Source organism: Tachypleus tridentatus, unplaced genomic scaffold (genome assembly GCF_004210375.1).
Source record: "Tachypleus tridentatus isolate NWPU-2018 unplaced genomic scaffold, ASM421037v1 Hic_cluster_2, whole genome shotgun sequence".
Taxonomy (NCBI): Eukaryota; Metazoa; Arthropoda; class Merostomata; order Xiphosura; family Limulidae; genus Tachypleus; species Tachypleus tridentatus.
Window position 1 is genome coordinate 51,951,423 of NW_027467782.1, and position 21,903 is coordinate 51,973,325.

At 34.7% G+C, this 21,903-nt stretch overlaps 1 protein-coding gene across 2 annotated transcripts in view; it reads right to left on the minus strand.

The window, feature by feature from the left end:
- LOC143242390 (uncharacterized) overlaps window positions 1-21,314 on the minus strand; it is a 42,306-nt gene extending 20,992 nt beyond the window's left edge. For both annotated transcript variants that reach the window (XM_076485754.1, XM_076485753.1), the window contains exon 1: window positions 21,039-21,314. In XM_076485754.1, coding sequence (XP_076341869.1) covers window positions 21,039-21,060 — 22 coding nt within the window. In that variant the 5' untranslated portion in view covers window positions 21,061-21,314. The remainder of the gene's footprint in view (window positions 1-21,038) is intronic.
- Between the last annotated feature and the right edge of the window lie 589 nt (window positions 21,315-21,903).

Consider the following 21,903-nt stretch of genomic DNA (forward strand, 5'->3'; position numbering starts at 1 on the left):
TAAACGTGAATTCACCATAATAAATGCTATAGTAGTGTCATCTATCAACATATTATTGTACTTCTTGCAATACTTCTAGTACAGATTGCCGCTGCTGCATTGAGAAAATTAAAACTACTTTAGTTTTAAATCACTAATTATTAAAACATTTGTGGAGGCCCATTGGATTAAACATCTGAAGTTCTTTATCGATTTTGAATAAGAGCATTTTAAAATATATTCTGTTGAAGTATACAAGAGTTAAGCCTAAGACAAGTAACGTTCAATATTTCATTTTTAAAAAAACTGATTCAAAATCTAAGTGAGTCAAGAATTTTACAGCAGCGCTTTCTGCTGAAAAGATACATAACTTAAGAAATATTAGTAAGGTGAAACTCAAACTATTTGTTTCAACTTTTTGTTTTCTATCTATTGGAATTATCATATGTCGAAAAGTTTGAAGTTTGAAGGGGGAAAAAGTTATTTATTTTACACCATTTAAAACTTTTAAATTCAGGTAAGATAATTATACAGGATAAAGCTGTGTCCTGAGTGTAGAATTTACCTGTTCTATCAGTTGTAACAACTGAAAAGTCCACAACTCATGATCGGTCTGAAAACTACGACGTTCGAAAATTTTGTATAATTTGTAATAATGAATATTTAGTAACTTTTATATCAATGTTTCTCCACTGAGATGTTCTTAGTGGCCTATTCAAATTATCTGATGTAATATCAGCAGGCTCTCTTTTCGAAGCTTCATTTAATTGAAATTTATTCTTGACTAACTAAACCATCAAGTCTTAATGGCCAGTTTTGACGTAATCTCCCTCTTCACAGAAGTTCTATCCAGTGAAGCTTGCGAGATCGCTTTAGAACTTTATATCCAAGACCCCAACCCATTGATACACATCTCCAGCAACCAATTAGCAACCCTGATAGATTTCACTATCACCAAAACTAACTTTATGTTCAATAACCAAAACTACCTACAAATAAATGGTCTAAGTATAGGGGATCCAGTGTTACCAGTTCTAGCCAACATTTTTATGACACAGATTGAATCACAATCTATCATCTCATCCTTACATCCACCACTATACTGTTACAGGTATGTTGATTATACAATTGTTGGATTCACATCTATAGAACACACACTTAGTTTTTTAATCACGTTAACTCGATGCACCCCAACATTAAGTTCACCTGTGAACATAAGAAAACTACCTGTGATATTGAACAAAATTCCAAAGAAACATTACCCATACTGGACTATACATTCCCCGGGACTCAGCACATGAAACAAAACCAAAACTGAACATATTAAGAAACCAAATAAACACAGCCACAAAACTTTGTTCACCTGATAAAATTAACAAAATAAAACAACACTTCATCAACATCAACAAATTTTCCTCCAAAAACCGTTGAAAAAATTATACACACACACCTAGACCAACAACAAATAAACAACAATAAATCCCTAGATACAACAAACTCCAAAACCTTATACTGCTGTATGTTCCTGACATCAGCGAAAAAATAACTAACATTTGGAAAAACTTAAAACACGACATTTCAGTAAACACCAAATTTATTCAGAAACCAGGTACAAAACGACAGTTCATACTTTCTGAAAACTACACTGACAAACACAACACCAACGTTATTTATAAAATACAATGCAACAACTGTCAGAACTTTAATACTGGATAAACTACCGTGTTTCTCCGAAAATAAGACAGGGCTTATATTAATTTTCACTCCAAAATATGACACTAGGGCTTATTTTCGGGGAATGTCTTATTTTGATATATTAAAAATATGAAGTTACAAAGTAAAAATTATAAGACCTCTAAATAAACAGAAATTACGAAAAACATTCAGAAACTCATTAACAGGAATTTATTCAAAAACAATCATATCATCATCCTCTGGAATGTCTTGCAAATCATCTGTTTTTAAAATTCCTGCTGAGTTTTCACTTAACTCAATTTATTGTAGAATTTTCGCACCTACTCTCTCATGTTGAGCAATAGAGGTTTCATGGAATGAGAATTTCTTATCCAAGTAGCCTGCTCGTAACGCGTTGGCAATACAGTTGTCTGTAATTTTGTTCCATGAGTTTGTCACCCAAGTCACAATCTCTTGTAACCCGGCTTCACAAAGTTTCCACGCTCATTTCTCACCATTCTATTTTCAATGTAATCAAAATAAACTATTATTAAACTAACTGATTAATACTTAAACAAACTAATTAACTAACTATTAAACTAATTAATAAATTAATGTTTTTTTTATTTCTTTCCTCTTCCTGCCACTCTTAACTAGGGCTTATTTTAAGGGTAGGGCTTATATTAAAACTATCCCCAAAAATCACACTAGGTCTTATTTTATGGGTAGGTCTTATTCTCGGAGAAACACGGTAGTAGCAAAACGGAAACCAGGTTCAAAGAACACAAAAAACACCTTCACACATTTTTGAGCATTGCAAATCAAATAAACAGAAGAAAACCAGAGAAAACACCCAGATACTAAATAGGGAAAGGGATATAAACAAACGCAAGATCAAAGAAGCCATACTTATACAGCAACTAAAACCAAAATTGAACCTCCAAACTGACAGGTATTTCGGTTTGAATACCTCTGTCCCCTCTGGTTGGGAACAGAGACAACCAGGAGAGACTAAGAAAATAGCTTTCTCTTCTCCCCACTCTAGAATTGGTGTTTTGATGATGCAACCCGAAAAAAAAAAAAAACGGCGAAAAAGAGCCGATGACCGGTACCCCATCACGATTGTGAATAGCGTACACCAAATCACAAACTCAACGACCAATACTGGACTTAGGGTCTGTCAGGGCGACTGGGATCTATAAATCCGATGACACATTTTTGATGTGGGGGAAACAGGAGAACCCCATGAAAACCTATTTCCACTAGTTGGTGCCAATGAAGCCAGCTAGTGCCTGTTGAGTCAGCACGAAGAAGAAAGGGCTCGCACATAGATCTAAGTGGACTGGGAAAGTGATAAGTGGGGTTTTTCCCCCTGTCCCAACTTAGGGATTTGGTCGACAATATAAAAGGCCGTTCAGCACGGAAGTGAAACCTATGGTAAGAACAACCGTTTCGTATAATGCAGTCGACACTATACTTCGAAGTTGTTACTGTCTTGAGAAAGTGAGTAGACAGATTGGTGTGTTTAGAGTTGTTACTGTCTTGAGAAAGTGAGTAGACAGATTGGTGTGTTTAGAGTTGTTACTGTCTTGAGAAAGTGAGTAGGCAGATTGGTGTGTTTAGAGTTGTTACTGTCTTGAAAAAGTGAGTAGACAGATTGGTGTGTTTAGAGTTGTTACTGTCTTGAGAAAGTAAATAGACAGATTGGTGTGTTTAGAGTTGTTACTGTCTTGAGAAAGTGAGTAGGCAGGTTGGTGTGTTTAGAGTTGTTACTGTCTTGAGAAAGCGAGTAGACAGATTGATATGTTTAGAGTTGTTACTGTCTTGAGAAAGTGAGTAGACAGATTGGTGTGTTTAGAGTTGTTACTGTCTTGAGAAACCGAGTAGACAGATTGGTGTGTTTAGAGTTGTTACTGTCTTGAGAAACCGAGTAGACAGATTGGTGTGTTTAGAGTTATTACTATCTTGAGAAAGCGAGTAGACATTTTGGTGTGTTTAGAGTTGTTACTGTCTTGAGAGTGAGTGAGTAGACAGATTGGTGTGTTTAGAGTTGTTACTGTCTTGAGAAAGTGAGTAGACAGATTGGTGTGTTTAGAGTTGTTACTGTCTTGAGAAAGTAAATAGACAGATTGGTGTGTTTAGAGTTATTACTGTCTTGAGAAACCGAGTAGACAGATTGGTGTGTTTAGAGTTATTACTATCTTGAGAAAGCGAGTAGACATTTTGGTGTGTTTAGAGTTGTTACTGTCTTGAGAAAGTGAGTAGACAGATTGGTGTGTTTAGAGTTGTTACTGTCTTGAGAAAGTAAATAGACAGATTGGTGTGTTTAGAGTTGTTACTGTCTTGAGAAAGTGAGTAGACAAATTGGTGTGTTTAGAGTTGTTACTGTCTTGAGAAAGTGAGTAGACAGATTGGTGTGTTTAGAGTTGTTACTGTCTTGAGAAAGTGAGTAGACAGATTGGTGTGTTTAGAGTTGTTACTGTCTTGAGAAAGTAAATAGACAGATTGGTGTGTTTAGAGTTGTTACTGTCTTGAGAAAGTGAGTAGACAGATTGGTGTGTTTAGAGTTGTTACTGTCTTGAGAAAGTGAGTAGGCAGATTGGTGTGTTTAGAGTTGTTACTGTCTTGAGAAAGTGAGTAGACAGATTGGTGTGTTTAGAGTTGTTACTGTCTTGAGAAAGTAAATAGACAGATTGGTGTGTTTAGAGTTGTTACTGTCTTGAGAAAGTGAGTAGACAGATTGGTGTGTTTAGAGTTGTTACTGTCTTGAGAAAGTGAGTAAGCAGATTGGTGTGTTTAGAGTTGTTACTGTCTTGAGAAAGTGAGTAGACAGATTGGTGTGTTTAGAGTTGTTACTGTCTTGAAAAAGTAAATAGACAGATTGGTGTGTTTAGAGTTGTTACTGTCTTGAGAAAGTAAATAGACAGATTGGTGTGTTTAGAGTTGTTACTGTCTTGAGAAAGTGAGTAGACAGATTGGTGTGTTTAAGAGTTGTTACTGTCTTGAGAAAGTAAATAGACAGATTGGTGTGTTTAGAGTTGTTACTGTCTTGAGAAAGTGAGTAGACAGATTGGTGTGTTTAGAGTTGTTACTGTCTTGAGAAAGTAAATAGACAGATTGGTGTGTTTAGAGTTGTTACTGTCTTGAGAAAGTGAGTAGACAGATTGGTGTGTTTAGAGTTGTTACTGTCTTGAGAAAGTGAGTAGACAGATTGGTGTGTTTAGAGTTGTTACTGTCTTGAGAAAGTGAGTAGACAGATTGGTGTGTTTAGAGTTGTTACTGTCTTGAGAAAGTGAGTAGACAGATTGGTGTGTTTAGAGTTGTTACTGTCTTGAGAAAGTGAGTAGACAGATTGGTGTGTTTAGAGTTGTTACTGTCTTGAGAAAGTAAATAGACAGATTGGTGTGTTTAGAGTTGTTACTGTCTTGAGAAAGTGAGTAGACAGATTGGTGTGTTTAGAGTTGTTACTGTCTTGAGAAAGTGAGTAGAGACAGATTGGTGTGTTTAGAGTTGTTACTATCTTGAGAAAGTGAGTAGACAGATTGGTGTGTTTAGAGTTGTTACTGTCTTGAGAAAGTGAGTAGACAGATTGGTGTGTTTAGAGTTGTTACTGTCTTGAGAAAGTGAGTAGACAGATTGGTGTGTTTAGAGTTGTTACTGTCTTGAGAAAGTAAATAGACAGATTGGTGTGTTTAGAGTTGTTACTGTCTTGAGAAAGTAAATAGACAGATTGGTGTGTTTAGAGTTGTTACTGTCTTGAGAAAGTGAATAGGCAGGTTGGTGTGTTTAGAGTTGTTACTGTCTTGAGAAAGTGAGTAGACAGATTGGTGTGTTTAGAGTTGTTACTGTCTTGAGAAAGTGAGTAGACAGATTGGTGTGTTTAGAGTTATTACTGTCTTGAGAAACCGAGTAGACAGATTGGTGTGTTTAGAGTTATTACTATCTTGAGAAAGCGAGTAGACATTTTGGTGTGTTTAGAGTTGTTACTGTCTGGAGAAAGTAAATAGACAGATTGGTGTGTTTAGAGTTGGTACTGTCTTGAGAAAGTGAGTAGACAGATTGGTGTGTTTAGAGTTGTTACTGTTTTGAAAGAGTGAGTAGACAGATTGGTGTGTTTAGAGTTGTTACTGTCTTGAAAAGTGAGTAGACAGATTGGTGTGTTTAGAGTTGTTACTGTCTTGAGAAAGTAAATAGACAGATTGGTGTGTTTAGAGTTGTTACTGTCTTGAGAAAGTGAGTAGACAGATTGGTGTGTTTAGAGTTGTTACTGTCTTGAGAAAGTGAGTAGGCAGATTGGTGTGTTTAGAGTTGTTACTGTCTTGAGAAAGTGAGTAGACAGATTGGTGTGTTTAGAGTTGTTACTGTCTTGAGAAAGTGAGTAAGCAGATTGGTGTGTTTAGAGTTGTTACTGTCTTGAGAAAGTGAGTAGACAGATTGGTGTGTTTAGAGTTGTTACTGTCTTGAGAAAGTGAGTAGACAGATTGGTGTGTTTAGAGTTGTTACTGTCTTGAGAAAGTAAATAGACAGATTGGTGTGTTTAGAGTTGTTACTGTCTTGAGAAAGTAAATAGACAGATTGGTGTGTTTAGAGTTGTTACTGTCTTGAGAAAGTAAATAGACAGATTGGTGTGTTTAGAGTTGTTACTGTCTTGAGAAAGTGAGTAGACAGATTGGTGTGTTTAGAGTTGTTACTGTCTTGAGAAAATGAGTAGACAGATTGGTGTGTTTAGAAAAATGCGATGTACGGCGAATATCTTGATCTGTATTTGGCACTCGATGGCATGTTGTATTTTTCGGGTTGGATGGTTGGGTCGACGCCTCTTAGAAACACGGAGAAAAGGCTAACAGGGCTATTAGAGGAAGAACAACTGACATTAAATTAATTATTCCGTGGTTGTCAAAAATATGATTGGTCTGCTGGTGTAGAGGGCTGGATTAGAACTCCGCCCCGGCGAAGGGTTTAGGTCCGGGAAGGGTAGATGGTAGCATCCGGCTTGTCTTGAGCAATAAACGCGACGATTTGGATTGAGGTAAGTTTCGACGGTAATCCGTGGGCGATTACCGGCGAGGTGACAGGTGAGGTCAGCAGAGAGAACAACATTGTAGCAGCAGTGGTTTGGCAAGTCCTAGCTAGCTCAACGTTCAAACAGGAAATGAATGAAAAACCAAAAATGAACTGATTTAAAAGAACACCTTTGTACCTATAATAAATAATAACCAAACGTCTAGCTGCAACGCTCCCTACATGTTCGTATCCTTTTTCCACTCTTGTTCCTAAGACACGTACCGGGTAACGGTCAGTTGAAACTTCTCTGTATTAACCTCAAGATAACCTAGAAAGGTCCAAAACGTTGTTCTGTACTTTATTTTAATAAAAGTTTTAATACCCATACCAACCATCTTGAGAATACACATCTGGTAATTAATAAATAAATATTCAGTGGTACTTAGTGAATTTTATGTCAGTATTTTTATTATGAGATGTCCTTACTAATTTAGTTATAGTATCTGGTAATTAATAAATAAAGGTCCAGCTAGTGGTGATATTTGATAACATTTATGTCAGTATTTCTCTTGTGAGATGTCCTTACTGGCTTAGTTATAGTATCTGGTAATTAAAAAATAAAGATTCAGCTAGTGGTGATATTTGGTAACATTTATGTCAGTATTTCTCTTGTGAGATATCCTTACTGGCTTAGTTATAGAGTCTGGTAATTAATAAATAAAGGTTCAGCTAGTGGTGATATTTGGTAACATTTATGTCAGTATTTCTCTTGTGAGATGACCTTACTGGCTTAGTTATAGTATTTGGTAATTAATAAATAAAGGTTCAGCAAGTGGTGATATTTGTTAACATTTATGTTTGTATTTCTCTTGTGAGATGTCCTTACTGATTTAGTTATAGTATATCGTAATTAATAAATAAAGATTCAGCTAGTGGTGATAATTGGTAACATTTATGTAAGTATTTCTCTTGTGAGATGCCCTTTCTGGTTTAGTTATAGTATCTGGTAATTAATAAATAAAGGTTCAACTAGTGGTGATATTTGGTAACATTTATGTCAGTATTTCTCTTGTGAGATGCCCTTTCTGGTTTAGTTATAGTATCTGGTAATTAATAAATAAAGGTTCAACTAGTGGTGATATTTGGTAACATTTATGTCAGTATTTCTCTTGTGAGATGTTCTTACTGGCTTAGTTATAGAGTCTGGTAATTAATAAATAAAGGTTCAGCTAGTGGTGATATTTGGTAACATTTATGTCAGTATTTCTCTTGTGAGATGTTCTTACTGGCTTAGTTATAGTATCTGGTAATTAATAAATAAAGGTTCAGCTAGTGGTGATATTTGGTAACATTTATGTCAGTATTTCTCTTGTGAGATGGCCTTACTGGCTTAGTTATAGTATCTAGTAATTAATAAATAAAGGTTCAACTAGTGGTGATATTTGTTAAGATTTATGTTAACCGGGTGAGCTAAATAATCTATTGATAAGTGGCCTGAAGCTGTAAGAAGTAAAACGACCAAGTTTTACAAACAGCATGCCTGTTGTAATGTTTACAACTTAAGTGTGATGTTAACAGTGATGACATGTTGTAACTTATACTCCTGATGCGTTACAAAAACAAATAAGGTGTATATTCTTAAAGTTATGTCAACATCGCTGAACAGAAGTTCAGTTGTTTTTGTAAAAATGTTCACCTTGATAGGTGAAAGTAAATACTTAAAGTTATTTATTACATAAACGTTTTCAAGGATTTTGTCTGTCACGTGACAGTATAAAGTAGCGAAGTTATATCTTAACGTTATCTACCATAGTTTGATTTAAGAGAAGACCAGACCCATATAATGATACACCAATGTTGGTGTTCAAGAGAGGTTGTAAAAATGTGGTGTGAAATTATTATCATTATAAACCTACTTTAACGTTGAAAGCAACTGTTTCCCTTGTTAAGACTGTTAATATCTGTCATAGAAATAACTGGCTGTAGAAGTACAAAAACCAGAAATTATGCAGTGAATGAAACGACATGTAGGCTCGTCTTACCTGAAGGTTTCAGAACTATAAGTAAAGTTTAAGTTTCGTTAGTTGTCTTAACGACACATCCAGTCGTGTAGATATGAAAGCGTTTTGTTTCTCTGTATGATCATTACAAAATAAAAGGAAGGAGATTTTTAATAAATAAAAGTACTCTGGTTTCTCTCAGTGACTGCAGATATTATATCCTATTTAGTTATACATAAATTATAGTCACGAAGAAAATAATATATTGTGTAAACTCTAAATCATTATATAGTTAAGAAGGAAGAATCTAGCAAATGTTACAGTTACAGAGGAAATGTGATATATAAATGTTACAGTTACGAGTGAAGAAACATACAAAATAAGTGTTGTGTTAACAAAGGAAACATGCAAAATAAGTGTTGTGTTAACAAAGGAAACATACAAAATAAGTGTTATATTAACAAAGGAAACATACAAAATAAGTGTTGTGTTAACAAAGGAAACATACAAAATAAGTGTTGTGTTAACAAAGGAAACATTCAATATAAGTGTTGTGTTAACAAAGGAACCATACAAAATAAGTGTTATATTAACAAAGGAAACATACAATATAAGTGTTGTGTTAACAAAGGTAACATACAAAATAAATGTTGTGTTAACAAAGGAAACATACAATATAAGTGTTATATTAACAAAGGAAACATACAATATAAGTGGTAGGAACGCCTACTGCCAAGTTTTGACCAGCTAACCTGTTACCAAATGGTTGGACTAAACCGTCAATCGTTTTGCACACACAAAGTGCTATTTATTGACAATTGTCCACGAACCATGGATTCTAGTGTTTCTAAGCAAGCTAAACGCTAGACAACACTTGGTTTTGTTTTAAAATGTTTTATCTACTTTTCTGTCATTGACATTTTATATTAACTAATTTTACGAAGGTCATGACCTTATGTGACATCTATATCTCAAGGTAGGTCCACATCTCAGAACATAAATAATTGTCTCAATTGGTGAACAGTCATAATGAATAAACTGTACATTTTATCCGCAAAACAGAAACAAATCATGAGTGACAGAAAAACGAAAGAATTTTAAAAAAGAAGTTTTTTGTTCATCTTACTATCCTTCAAGAACTTGTAATTTTTTATTTAAAAATATTGTAAGTACAAATATTTGAAATAAAATATATCTACAGTCGTAGAAGGTTGTTTTATTTAGAGGTGGGACTCACCTATCGCTTTATATATATATATATTCGATACAGTGTTTTAAGGTAATTACATAATTGAATGATGAAAATATAATATTTTTACTTCTATGTGTTTATAGTGTGTTCTCTTATAGATGAGGTTTATACATGCCACAAATAGCAGGCTTTCAACTGATATAATTTAATTGAGGGCGTAGAAACAAAGGTTACGCCCTTTTTAATCAGAGCGTGAAATATACTTAGTTTATAAACTGACGAGCGACCTCTATCGCAGCACCATAGAAATAATCTCAGAGCTGATAATTATCAAGGCACACGGCAGTGTTTCGTGCGACCAAAACAACGTGCAAGACGTATTGCGTGTTTCTACTTTCTTTAGTTCTGACTTAGTAATCCAAGCTATCAAATATTAGCAGTTGATTTACTATATTTTACATACCAAATTTCGTTAATTTTATAAACTTATCCTAATTAAAGAGCGTTTAGCGTCATGTGATGTTAACTTAAATAATCAGCATATATCGTGTGTCGACTGCGTGTGGTGATGACAACAAACTGTTAATCTAAATTCCACGGTGTTATTAAAAGAAGCTATTAACACTGTTTTAGGGTTAGAAAAAAGTGGCCTCGCTAACTATTGAATAAATATTTCTGTAAGATTTTCATCAATGCTACAAACGCAGGTACCAGTGTGGCCACCTATTTTAATTGTAATTCCTTCAAATCGCACGCTCAAACATTTTTAGTCGCACCTGTTTTCACACCTAACGTATTTTTATTAAGTAAATGTAAGCTGCTGTTTTAGAAACTAACGGAATAAACGAGGTGTAAGTGTATGCTATTTTATTAAGGATTTGTGTTTGTCAGTTAGTCTGAAATGCGTTTCAATTATTAACATAAATTATCATATTTCTGTAACTTATTTACAAGTCTTGTGTTATACATTTATAAGTGACTTTGAAAGAATTAATCTAAGTATATAAAGTAATATTAAAAACTTTGTATATTTCACTTATTTATTACAAAAATGAGGTAAACTTATTGTTGTTAGAATACATTAAATAATTTAACAAGGTTATTGTAGACTGTGTGTTTTATCTAACTTTGTGTCTCTTAACTCTAACATTACAGCGTGTTGGCGTTTGTTCCGTTTTTTTTAAATCAACAAACTGAATGTCTGAGATAACGTAACAATGATGACTGGTTTTATTTCATTCAAACTCAACGAGTATCGAATTACACAATAAATACCAGGATATTCTTCTAGCATGTCACAAGGTAGAAATCATGTGTATAACTGTCATAGAAGAAATTGACTTGTAGCCAAGTTATATTGGTGGTTATTATTACAGATGAAGAGTACGTGCTTGTGGCTTGTATGCTGTTAAAAAAAGCAGGTTAACTAAGCATGTTACTGTTCCTTATGAGACTACTCTGTCTGTTAAACGTGTTCATACATTTCGGAACATGTATATTGAAGTGACAAACATATGTGAATAACTTATGTCAATATACTTTTGAATGTTAGGCTAGCTAGCGAGTTTGACCAATGCCGGCCAGCCCAATAAAACCTTGTTATGTCATAAAGCATCTTTAGGGTGTATCTTCATTTAATCATAAAACATAGTTTGATATATTAAGAACTATTTAAAAATGAACTGAGTAGTAATTAATATTTATTTGTTACTGTAAGATTTATTAACATTTTTTACACTTCTACTGTTATGGTTCTGCCATCTTTATGAGATTGTTGTTGACCTAGTTTAGAGTTTTCCTTTCAATAAGTTCTTTAAAACTTTAAAAAAAAAGGAACAAATAAAAGGGGTCAGGCGAGGATGTTTGACCCGAGACTCGTGCTGACAATTGATGGTATGCTGAAATGCATTGAATGAGAAAGTTGACTGATTATCTACAAATGATTTATACTGGAGTGTAAGACATCTCAAAATAAGCAAATCAGTCAAAGAGACTGCATACTCTCGATTCGCCACTCCGTTTCGAGATTCACGTGTTTCTATGAGCTAACGTCAAATTTCAGCTTTGAAAACTCACAAAATCCTTTTCAGATCCAGAATGGTCAATAATCCGTATCATGTTTTATCTTAACCTTCATGTAGCCATTAAATTTGGTACACTTTACAGTTATCAACCCAAAATCATGAAAATGCCCTGACTCAAAAATGCCACAAACTGATCCAGTATACAGACCTGAATTTTGATCTGAATCAAATTTAAGGAGTACAATCCCATGCTGTTTTCCCATCTGGCTCACATCGGTCTATGGAGATCTATCCCATCCTGTTTTCCCATCTGGTTCACATCGGTCTATGGAGATCTATCCCATGCTGTTTTCCCATCTGGTTCACATCGGTCTATGGAGATCTATCCCATGCTGTTTTCCCATCTGGTTCACATCGGTCTATGGAGATCTATCCCATGCTGTTTTCCCATCTAGTTCACATCGGTCTATGGAGATCTATCCCATGTTGTTTTCCCATCTGGTTCACATCGGTCTATGGAGATCTATCCCATGTTTTTTCCCATCTGGTTCACATCGGTCTATGGAGATCTATCCCACATTGTCTTCTATATTTGGTTGACATTGGTCTATGGAGATCTAGAACATGTTGTCTTCCTATCTTATTTACATCGATTTATGCTGTCTATTAGTTTTCAAAATACGCACGTGGAAGCACAGACAGACAGACACACAATACCCTCGATCCCAGAGGATAAACTATTCATTTATTGAAGTTCTAGTACATTATCATCACTTGACAGACAAAAATAACAAAATAAATTGAATAATAGTGCCACTGATCGATTTTAATAAATCACAAAAATAACTGAAGCAGTGACAACTGTCACCTTATTGGTTAAACAACAAACGACATGACTTTCTTAATGTAACAATTAATTCAACAACGTGACTTTCTTAATGTAACAATTCATTCAACAACGTGACTTTCTTAATGTAACAATTCATTCAACGACGTGACTTTCTCAATGTAACAGTTCATTCAACAACGTGACTTTCTCAATGTAACAGTTCATTCAACAACGTGACTTTCTCAATGTAACAGTTCTTTCAACAACGTGACTTTCTCAATGTAACAGTTCATTCAACAACGTGACTTTCTCAGTGTAACAGTTCATTCAACGACGTAACTTTCTCAATGTAACAATTCATTCAATGACGTGACTTTCTCAATGTAACAGTTCATTCAACGACGTGACTTTCTCAATGTAACGGTTCATTCAACAACGTGACTTTCTCAATGTAACAGTTCATTCAACGACGTGACTTTCTCAATGTAACAGTTCATTCAACAACGTGACTTTCTCAATGTAACGGTTCTTTCAACAACGTGACTTTCTCAATGTAACAGTTCATTCAACAACGTGACTTTCTCAATGTAACAGTTCATTCAACGACGTAACTTTCTCAATGTAACAATTCATTCAACGACGTGACTTTCTCAATGTAACAGTTCATTCAACGACGTGACTTTCTCAATGTAACGGTTCATTCAACAACGTGACTTTCTCAATGTAACAGTTCATTCAACAACGTGACTTTCTCAATGTAACAGTTCATTCAACAACGTGACTTTCTCAATGTAACAGTTCATTCAACAACGTGCTGCCCCCCAAGAAGTTCAGTTGTAAATCATTCAGGTTATGACGCTAAAAACCAAGTTTCTGTACACGTAGTGGGCACAGCATAAATAACAACACATTTCCCAATTTTTTTTCTCTTCCTTTTCAATCCTTTATAAGCCTCATCTGGTTTGTTCCAACGACACTTTAAGTGAACAAGTGTTGTCTTATTTCAGTTGTGTGTTAGGGTAACAGCTTACAGATGTGTTGTTTCGGTTTCAGTGAGCTACGCTAAGAGCTCAACAATACTTGGTATTATTGTTATGATGACACATTGTGATGTCTCAACTATACTTGGTATCATTATTATGATGACACATTGTGATGTCTCAACTATACTTGGTATTATTATTATGATGACACACTTTAGTGTCTCAACTATATTTTATTTTCCTCGGTTTTTGGTAAGTCTCCAGGTCGTCTCTATTACAACATTAACTTGTTTCGTAGCTTACGTTCACCAACAATATCATATTATTCACCCACACACATAGAAAGGAGTCATTCCTCAGTAACAAATCTCTGTGAATAGGAGGAAGACAACGAGCTATCCACGACCTCCACCCTAAGCCCCAACAACTTTTATTGTTGTTTAAACTTGTACAACACTAGTGCTGGTCAACCACTGATCCATACAAGGCTGTTTTAAACTTCCTACTGATATTCTTATTTGAGTGAACCAATTCCACTCCTAGGTGGGCAACTTTTAGAAAGAGGTTCAGTGTCATAGAGGGTATTTTCCCCACCCCTGAGTAAGTCTTGGATCTGCTCGTTATAGAAGACAACTGCTCAGAAGTAATTGGTTTGGGTTTGTTGTTACTCCACGGTCTGAAGTTATAATTCCTGCCTTCCAAACAAAAATGTTCTCCACCCACAAATTACGGTAATTACTGCATATACGAAAATAGAATGAACTTTACCATTGTAATCACAATATTTCAACTTCCCATGTCAACATCTAACCAGTTGTAGCTCCTTATTATGTAGTCTATCAGCGTCATTAAACGTTATTCTTAAAATATTTGTTCTTGTTTGTTTGTTTTTTCTCTGTGAATATTTATACTCAATATATAGATATAACACCCAAATATTTCTCTGTCACGCTATGTTTCACCTGAACGGTCAATCGTAAAAAAAATAATAATAAAAATAAACCGCTTGTTTTCTAGACTATATTACAGGAAAATTATTATTTTTTTTACAATTCTTAGACCCCTAGTGGCACAGCGGTAAGTCTGCGGACTGACACCGCTAGAAACGGGGTTTCGATACCCGTGGTGGGTACAGCACAGATAGCTTATTGTATAACTTTGTGCTTAATTCCAAACAAAGAAATACAATCCCTGAAACTTCAATCGATCGGTAAGTTTTCGTATGTGCTGAACGGTCAATCTGAGAAAACTTACTACGAAGAAAAATGTTTCCTTTTTGTGCTGGAATTTCACGGGGTTCCAAATCCGGAAACTGACTGAAAACAATATTTCGAATGAATCGACAGAATGTATAAGGTGTTTGAGAACACGCTTATTGTTCTTCAGTTTTCTTATATTCACACACACATATTAATCTTGGTATTATAGGCATGTATGATTTTATTGTAACGTGTTGAATAAATTAATTGTAATGGTATTGATTATCTCCCCTTTGATACTTCTTGTAGAAATGACAAATGTCAAAGAGTTCAGCTGTTCAGCAGTTTTTTCTCAAGCTCAGTAAAATGACAAAAACGGTGATATCCAGCGGGAAAAAAAAATCCACGTTGCTAATTAATAAACCTGAGGACCCTGTTGTGTTGGATACACACTTTGTATCCAAACTTCAACCAACAATGCACTGTAACAGTCTCTTTTGTTTAAAAAGAAACGCAATACAATTTTCCTTACTAAAATGACACATGAAATGACAAAAAACGGTTGTAAACGGCCCACTAGACAATCATATTGCATACACACTCTAATTCAAGGGAATGAATTGGCTGCACATTGTATATTTATCTTCATCACTATTTTTAGGAAAATTATCATTGAATTGTTTTAACGAGAATCTACTAGTAATATATAAAACACGGTTTCCTTTTTTCAAAAAACAAAAAAACATTTAATATGGTTTATCCTGTTGTGCAAAAAACGAATCATTTTAGCAACCACCCACAAGCACAACATAATCCCACTTAAAATTTTAAATAACTTTGGTCGATTTCAGTAGGAGATCTGTGAATCATTGAGAAAATCTTCTTTGTAATAAAAGTTTGATTAACGATTTCATTTATTAATGGATAATATAGGCTATGCACAGTGTCATATGTATGATAACAGAGACACTGGTCTCTATACTGAACTAAACTGACTAATGAGATCAGTGAACTGATGAGACACGTGCAATTCACGTTCTGTGGTCATCGTTGAACATGTGGCAACATGAACAAATCATTTCTATGCCACTATTTTCGCTTGTTCGTGTAGGAAACGTGTTACATTTTCCAAAAGAACCCTGGTATTGCCCGAAAGGCCTCGTCAGCACTGGCTACAGAAGATATAACGTAGTGTACATTCTTTTCACTTTCACTAAACAGTTCTCATTAATAATATATTATCTGTCAAAATTAATGTTAGTTGTTCCATCCCTTTACTCTGTTGAAAGAATTCTTTCCGAAAACAAAAATGCTTAGAAAGAATCATATTGCCTATACAATTCCTTGCTATTATTATTTCTGCTATAACATTTAAATGCACTTCTTCAATAACAGTTTGTAATGTTAATCCTTTGGTTTCAAAAACAGAAGCCCGGAAAGATATTTTTTGGTAATTTAAATAAAAACTCACTATGTGGTGCTGCAGTGCGTCAGGACGAACTTGTGTGATAATCGATATGCAATAACAGCTCCACGTGATTATAATTTGAAACTTGTTGTTATGTAATATGTGAGGATCGTAACGATGTGAAATTCAGACACAAACATTAGTTAAATACGTTTGTTGAATGTATTTGTTTCACGTCTTTAAACCTGCAGTCTACGAATTACATTTATTTTCTGCTTTAACCGATCTGAAGTTGTAAGCCTCGTTTTCGCAAGCTCCTATTTTTAATAAACGTTTGACTTTGGCGAGTGAGAAACAACTATGTCGTGAAACATGAAGTTGTGTCTCTGTTCGAAGAGGCCCAGTATGGTCAGGTGGGTTAAGGCGTTCCACTTGTAATCTCAGGGTCGCGGGTTCGAATCCTCAGCGCACCAAACATGCTTTAGGCCTGGCATGGCCTAGCGCGTTAAGGCGTGCGCTTCGTAATCTGAGGGTCGCGGGTTCGCGCCCGAGTCGCGCCAAACATGCTCGCCCTCCCAGCCGTGGGGGCGTTATAATGTGACGGTCAATCCCACTATTCGTTGGTAAAAGAGTAGCCCAAGAGTTGGCGGTGGGTGGTGATGACTAGCTGCCTTCCCTCTAGTCTTACACTGCTAAATTAAGGACGGCTAGCACAGATAGCCCTCGAGTAGCTTTGTGCGAAATTCCAAAAACCAAACCAAACCAAACCTGTTCGAAGACTACTCTGATGTTTGTATATTTTATGTAACATCCAAGATTATGAAATTTCGGTTCACGTCTCAGTCGTGGTTTATGTAAAACTGACAACTCACAACTATGTTAGGGACAATCCTCACAGATGGTAGTTTGTAAAAATATCTGTCGTTAACTTACGTAGAACAACAGTAATTTTAAATAAACTCGTTTTTCTATGTTAATTTTCTTTCATTTTGTATATTTTTCACAAGAAATATCGGATTAAGATATTAAAAAACACTCACGCATAAAAGCGGTTTCAACAGAAAAAAATCCAACCTCGGAGAATCTTGTAAGGAAGTATACAATCTCTGATGCTGTTTGCTTAAACTAAAACCTGATGCGGTTCTTATATTTTTAAAACGAAGATTTCTGAGAGTGATGTTGACATCTTTAATGTACGTGTCTAACGAAATCTTCGAAGCGCTAGTCATGACAGAAATGGCATATTTATCGCAGACGGGCGTATTTACAAGTCCAAAGATCACTGGTGTTTAACAGTCAGTCTGGCGTTGTTAGCAGAACCTATTTATCCTGTCGGATGTTTTAATTTCTGTTTCAAACAAATTTGTTTGGAGGGTAAAAAACGATGTGGATATCCAGTTTTGTCGTGATAAATTACAAGATACAATTACTGTAGAATAAAATCCATCTTTATCATGTGTGGAAAGATTGTGTAAAATGATTTATATATTTATATGTGGATGTGTTTACTGGAAACAATTCTGAAATACCTTTCTTAAAAAGTTACAACATTACAGATATGGGATAACATTCTACAGGGCATATCGTATCTAAATTTCATTGTTTTGCCTTACAAAATCAAGTTAATTTACTTATATGAGTAAGAAAATAACAGTATTCCCACAATGGCATTAGTTCTACAACTCTTTACAACTAAAAGTCTCAGAAAAATACAAATAAAAGGACACAATGCCACTTTTTTCAAAAGTTGAAAAAATCTAGACACATTATCAATTCATAACGCGATTGGTGTCGTTATTAAAGGTCTAACAATTCTCTTCAGTGTTTCGTTATTAAAGGTCTAACAATTATCCACAGTGCTTCTTTATTAAAAGTCTGACAATTCTCCACAGTGTTTCTTTATTAACGGTCTAACTGTATTCTTCAGTGTTTCGTTATTAACAGTCTAACAATTCTCTACAGTGTTTCGTTATTAACGGTCTAACAGTATTCTTCAGTGTTTCGTTATTAACGGTCTAACAGTATTCTTCAGTGCTTCTTTATTAAAAGTCTGACAATTCTCCACAGTGTTTCCTTATTAACGGTCTAACTGTATTCTTCAGTGTTTCGTTATTAACGGTATAACAATTCTCTACAGTGTTTCGTTATTAACAGTCTAACAATTCTCTTCAGTGTTTCGTTATTAAAGGTCTAACAATTATCCACAGTGCTTCTTTATTAAAAGTCTGACAATTCTCCACAGTGTTTCTTTATTAACGGTCTAACTGTATTCCTCAGTATTTCGTTATTAACGGTCTAACAATTCTCTACAGTGTTTCGTTATTAACGGTCTAACAGTATTCTTCAGTGTTTCGTTATTAACGGTCTAAGAGTATTCTTCAGTGTTTCGTTATTAACGGTCTAACAATTCTCTACAGTGTTTCGTTATTAACGGTATAACAGTATTCTTCAGTGCTTCTTTATTAAAAGTCTGACAATTCTCCACAGTGTTTCTTTATTAAAAGTCTGACAATTCTCCACAGTGTTTCTTTATTAACGGTCTAACTGTATTCTTCAGTGTTTCGTTATTAACGGTCTAACAATTCTCTACAGTGTTTCGTTATTAACGGTCTAACAGTATTCTTCAGTGTTTCGTTATTAACGGTCTAACAATTCTCTACAGTGTTTCGTTATTAACGGTCTAACAGTATTCTTCAGTGTTTCGTTATTAACGGTCTAACAATTCTCTACAGTGTTTCGTTATTAAGGGTCTAACAATTCTCTACAGTGTTTCGTTATTAACGGTCTAACAGTATTCTTCAGTGTTTCGTTATTAACGGTCTAACAGTATTCTTCAGTGCTTCTTTATTAAAAGTCTGACAATTCTCCACAGTGTTTCCTTATTAACGGTCTAACTGTATTCTTCAGTGTTTCGTTATTAACGGTCTAACAATTCTCCACAGTGTTTCTTTATTAAAGGTCTAACAATTCTCCACAGAGTTTCGTTATTAACGGTATAACAATTCTCTACAGTGTTTCGTTATTAAAGGTCTGACAATTCTCTACAGAGTTTCGTTATTAAAGGTCTGACAATTCTCTACAGAGTTTCGTTATTAACGATCTAACAATTCTCTACAGTGTTTCGTTATTAACGGTCTAACAGTATTCTTCAGTGCTTCTTTATTAAAAGTCTGAGAATTCTCCACAGTGTTTCCTTATTAGCGGTCTAACTGTATTCTTCAGTGTTTCGTTATTAACGGTCTAACAATTCTCTACAGTGTTTCGTTATTAACGGTCTAACAATTCTCTTCAGTGTTTCGTTATTAAAGGTCTAACAATTATCCACAGTGCTTCTTTATTAAAAGTCTGACAATTCTCCACAGTGTTTCTTTATTAACGGTCTAACTGTATTCTTCAGTGTTTCGTTATTAACGGTCTAACAATTCTCTACAGTGTTTCGTTATTAACGGTCTAACAATTCTCTACAGTGTTTCGTTATTAACGGTCTAACAGTATTCTTCAGTGTTTCGTTATTAACGGTCTAACAGTATTCTTCAGTGCTTCTTTATTAAAAGTCTGACAATTCTCCACAGTGTTTCCTTATTAGCGGTCTAACTGTATTCTTCAGTGTTTCGTTATTAACGGTCTAACAATTCTCTACAGTGTTTCGTTATTAACGGTCTAACAATTCTCTTCAGTGTTTCGTTATTAAAGGTCTAACAATTATCCACAGTGCTTCTTTATTAAAAGTCTGACAATTCTCCACAGTGTTTCTTTATTAACGGTCTAACAGTATTCTTCAGTGTTTCGTTATTAACGGTCTAACAGTATTCTACAGTGTTTCGTTATTAACGGTCTAACTGTATTCTTTAGTGTTTCGTTATTAATGGTCTAACAATTCTCCACAGTGTTTCTTTATTAAAGGTCTAGCCATTCTCCACAGTGTTTCGTTATTAAAGGTCTAACAATTCTCCACAGTGTTTCGTTATTAACGGTATAACAATTCTCTACAGTGTTTCGTTATTAAAAGTCTAACAATTCTCTACAGAGTTTCGTTATTAACGGTATAACAATTCTCTACAGTGTTTCTTTGTTAAAGGTCTAACAATTCTCCACAGTGTTTCTTTATTAAAGGTCTGACAATTCTCCACAGTGTTTCTTTATTAAAGGTCTGACAATTCTCTACAGTGTTTCGTTATTAAAAGTCTAACAATTCTCTACAGAGTTTCGTTATTAACACTATAACAATTCTCCACAGTGTTTTGTTATTAAAGGTCTTACAATTCTCTACAGTGTTTCTTTGTTAAAGGTCTAACAGTTCTCTATATTGCTCAAAGATTTCTTATTACAGACAATTGTCTTGTGACACCTAAATGTTCTATATAGTCTTCAGAGGTTTCTTATTAACGCTACTTTTCTTTGAATGTCGACTAATACTGTATAAACAGTGTCCACGCTTTTTTGTTATACATAACGATACTGTGTGAGCAATGTTTACGTTTTTACTATAACGTTTATCATAATACCTGACTATACTGTGAAATCTGTGGCAAAGCTCAAGGTGGATTCTCCATTATTATCAATATATATTTTGATATGTGCGTGCATATTTTGATCATTTAGCGTCTGAGAAAGATGTAAACCTAACCGTATCGTGTATCGGCTATTTATTCAGGGGCATCCGATCATATATTTATGGTGATGGAACCTTAGCTTGTGTCAAAAGCTCTAAAAGTAACTCTTGAAAGGGTTAAATATATGACTTACCTTGAAGATTGGTTTCATCCATTTCAAACTTTTCCCCGGAAATAAATTTTTAAAAAGTCTAAAGTTTCGTTTAGGTTTCAATTTATATCCACAGTTGGTCGTTTTAGTTGTTTGTTTTACTTTCCTAATTCTATCAATTTCCACCGACGTATATTCAGGAGTAAGTTTCATTTATTATAAAATAACATTTATCACTACGTTTGTAACCACAGTAACATGACGAATGATCGGAACATTTCCGTCAAACGTATTACCGCTTCGCATGCTCTCTGGTTGATAACAGTTCGTACAAAACACAGTCAACCCTCTATATAGCCTATAACGGTCTCCTAGATGTCGCCACTATTCATATCTCATACCCACGTGCTCGGACTAGTACGAAACTTTTCAGTTCCCACCTTTGTTAATCATTGAATTACAAAGGTAATACTTGTACACAGATCAGAGCTTATGATGTTCAAATTTATGATCAGAAGCGCCCTCATTAAAAGTTTCTCATAGCTAATGTCAATCAAAAACTCATAACATCAGTTAAAAAACAAACAGAAAGCAGAGTGAAAACTACTGTAAATTTCAGACTATTGAGGAAACTTGTGATACAATGTTGAAAACAGTCTACTATTTATTCTGGAACAAAAGTGAAAATCTCTGTAAAATGAGTGAGTGGGTTTTTAATGACCGCGACTTATATCTTATCCTTCATGAAAATAGTGTCGCAGAAACTAACAAGAAATCAAAATGAATGAGAAGAGAAAAATAGAGACGATAACCTTAACACTATTTATATCTCACGAAGATTCAGTACGATAACCTTAACACTATTTATATCTCACGAAGATTCAGTACGATAACCTTAACACTATTT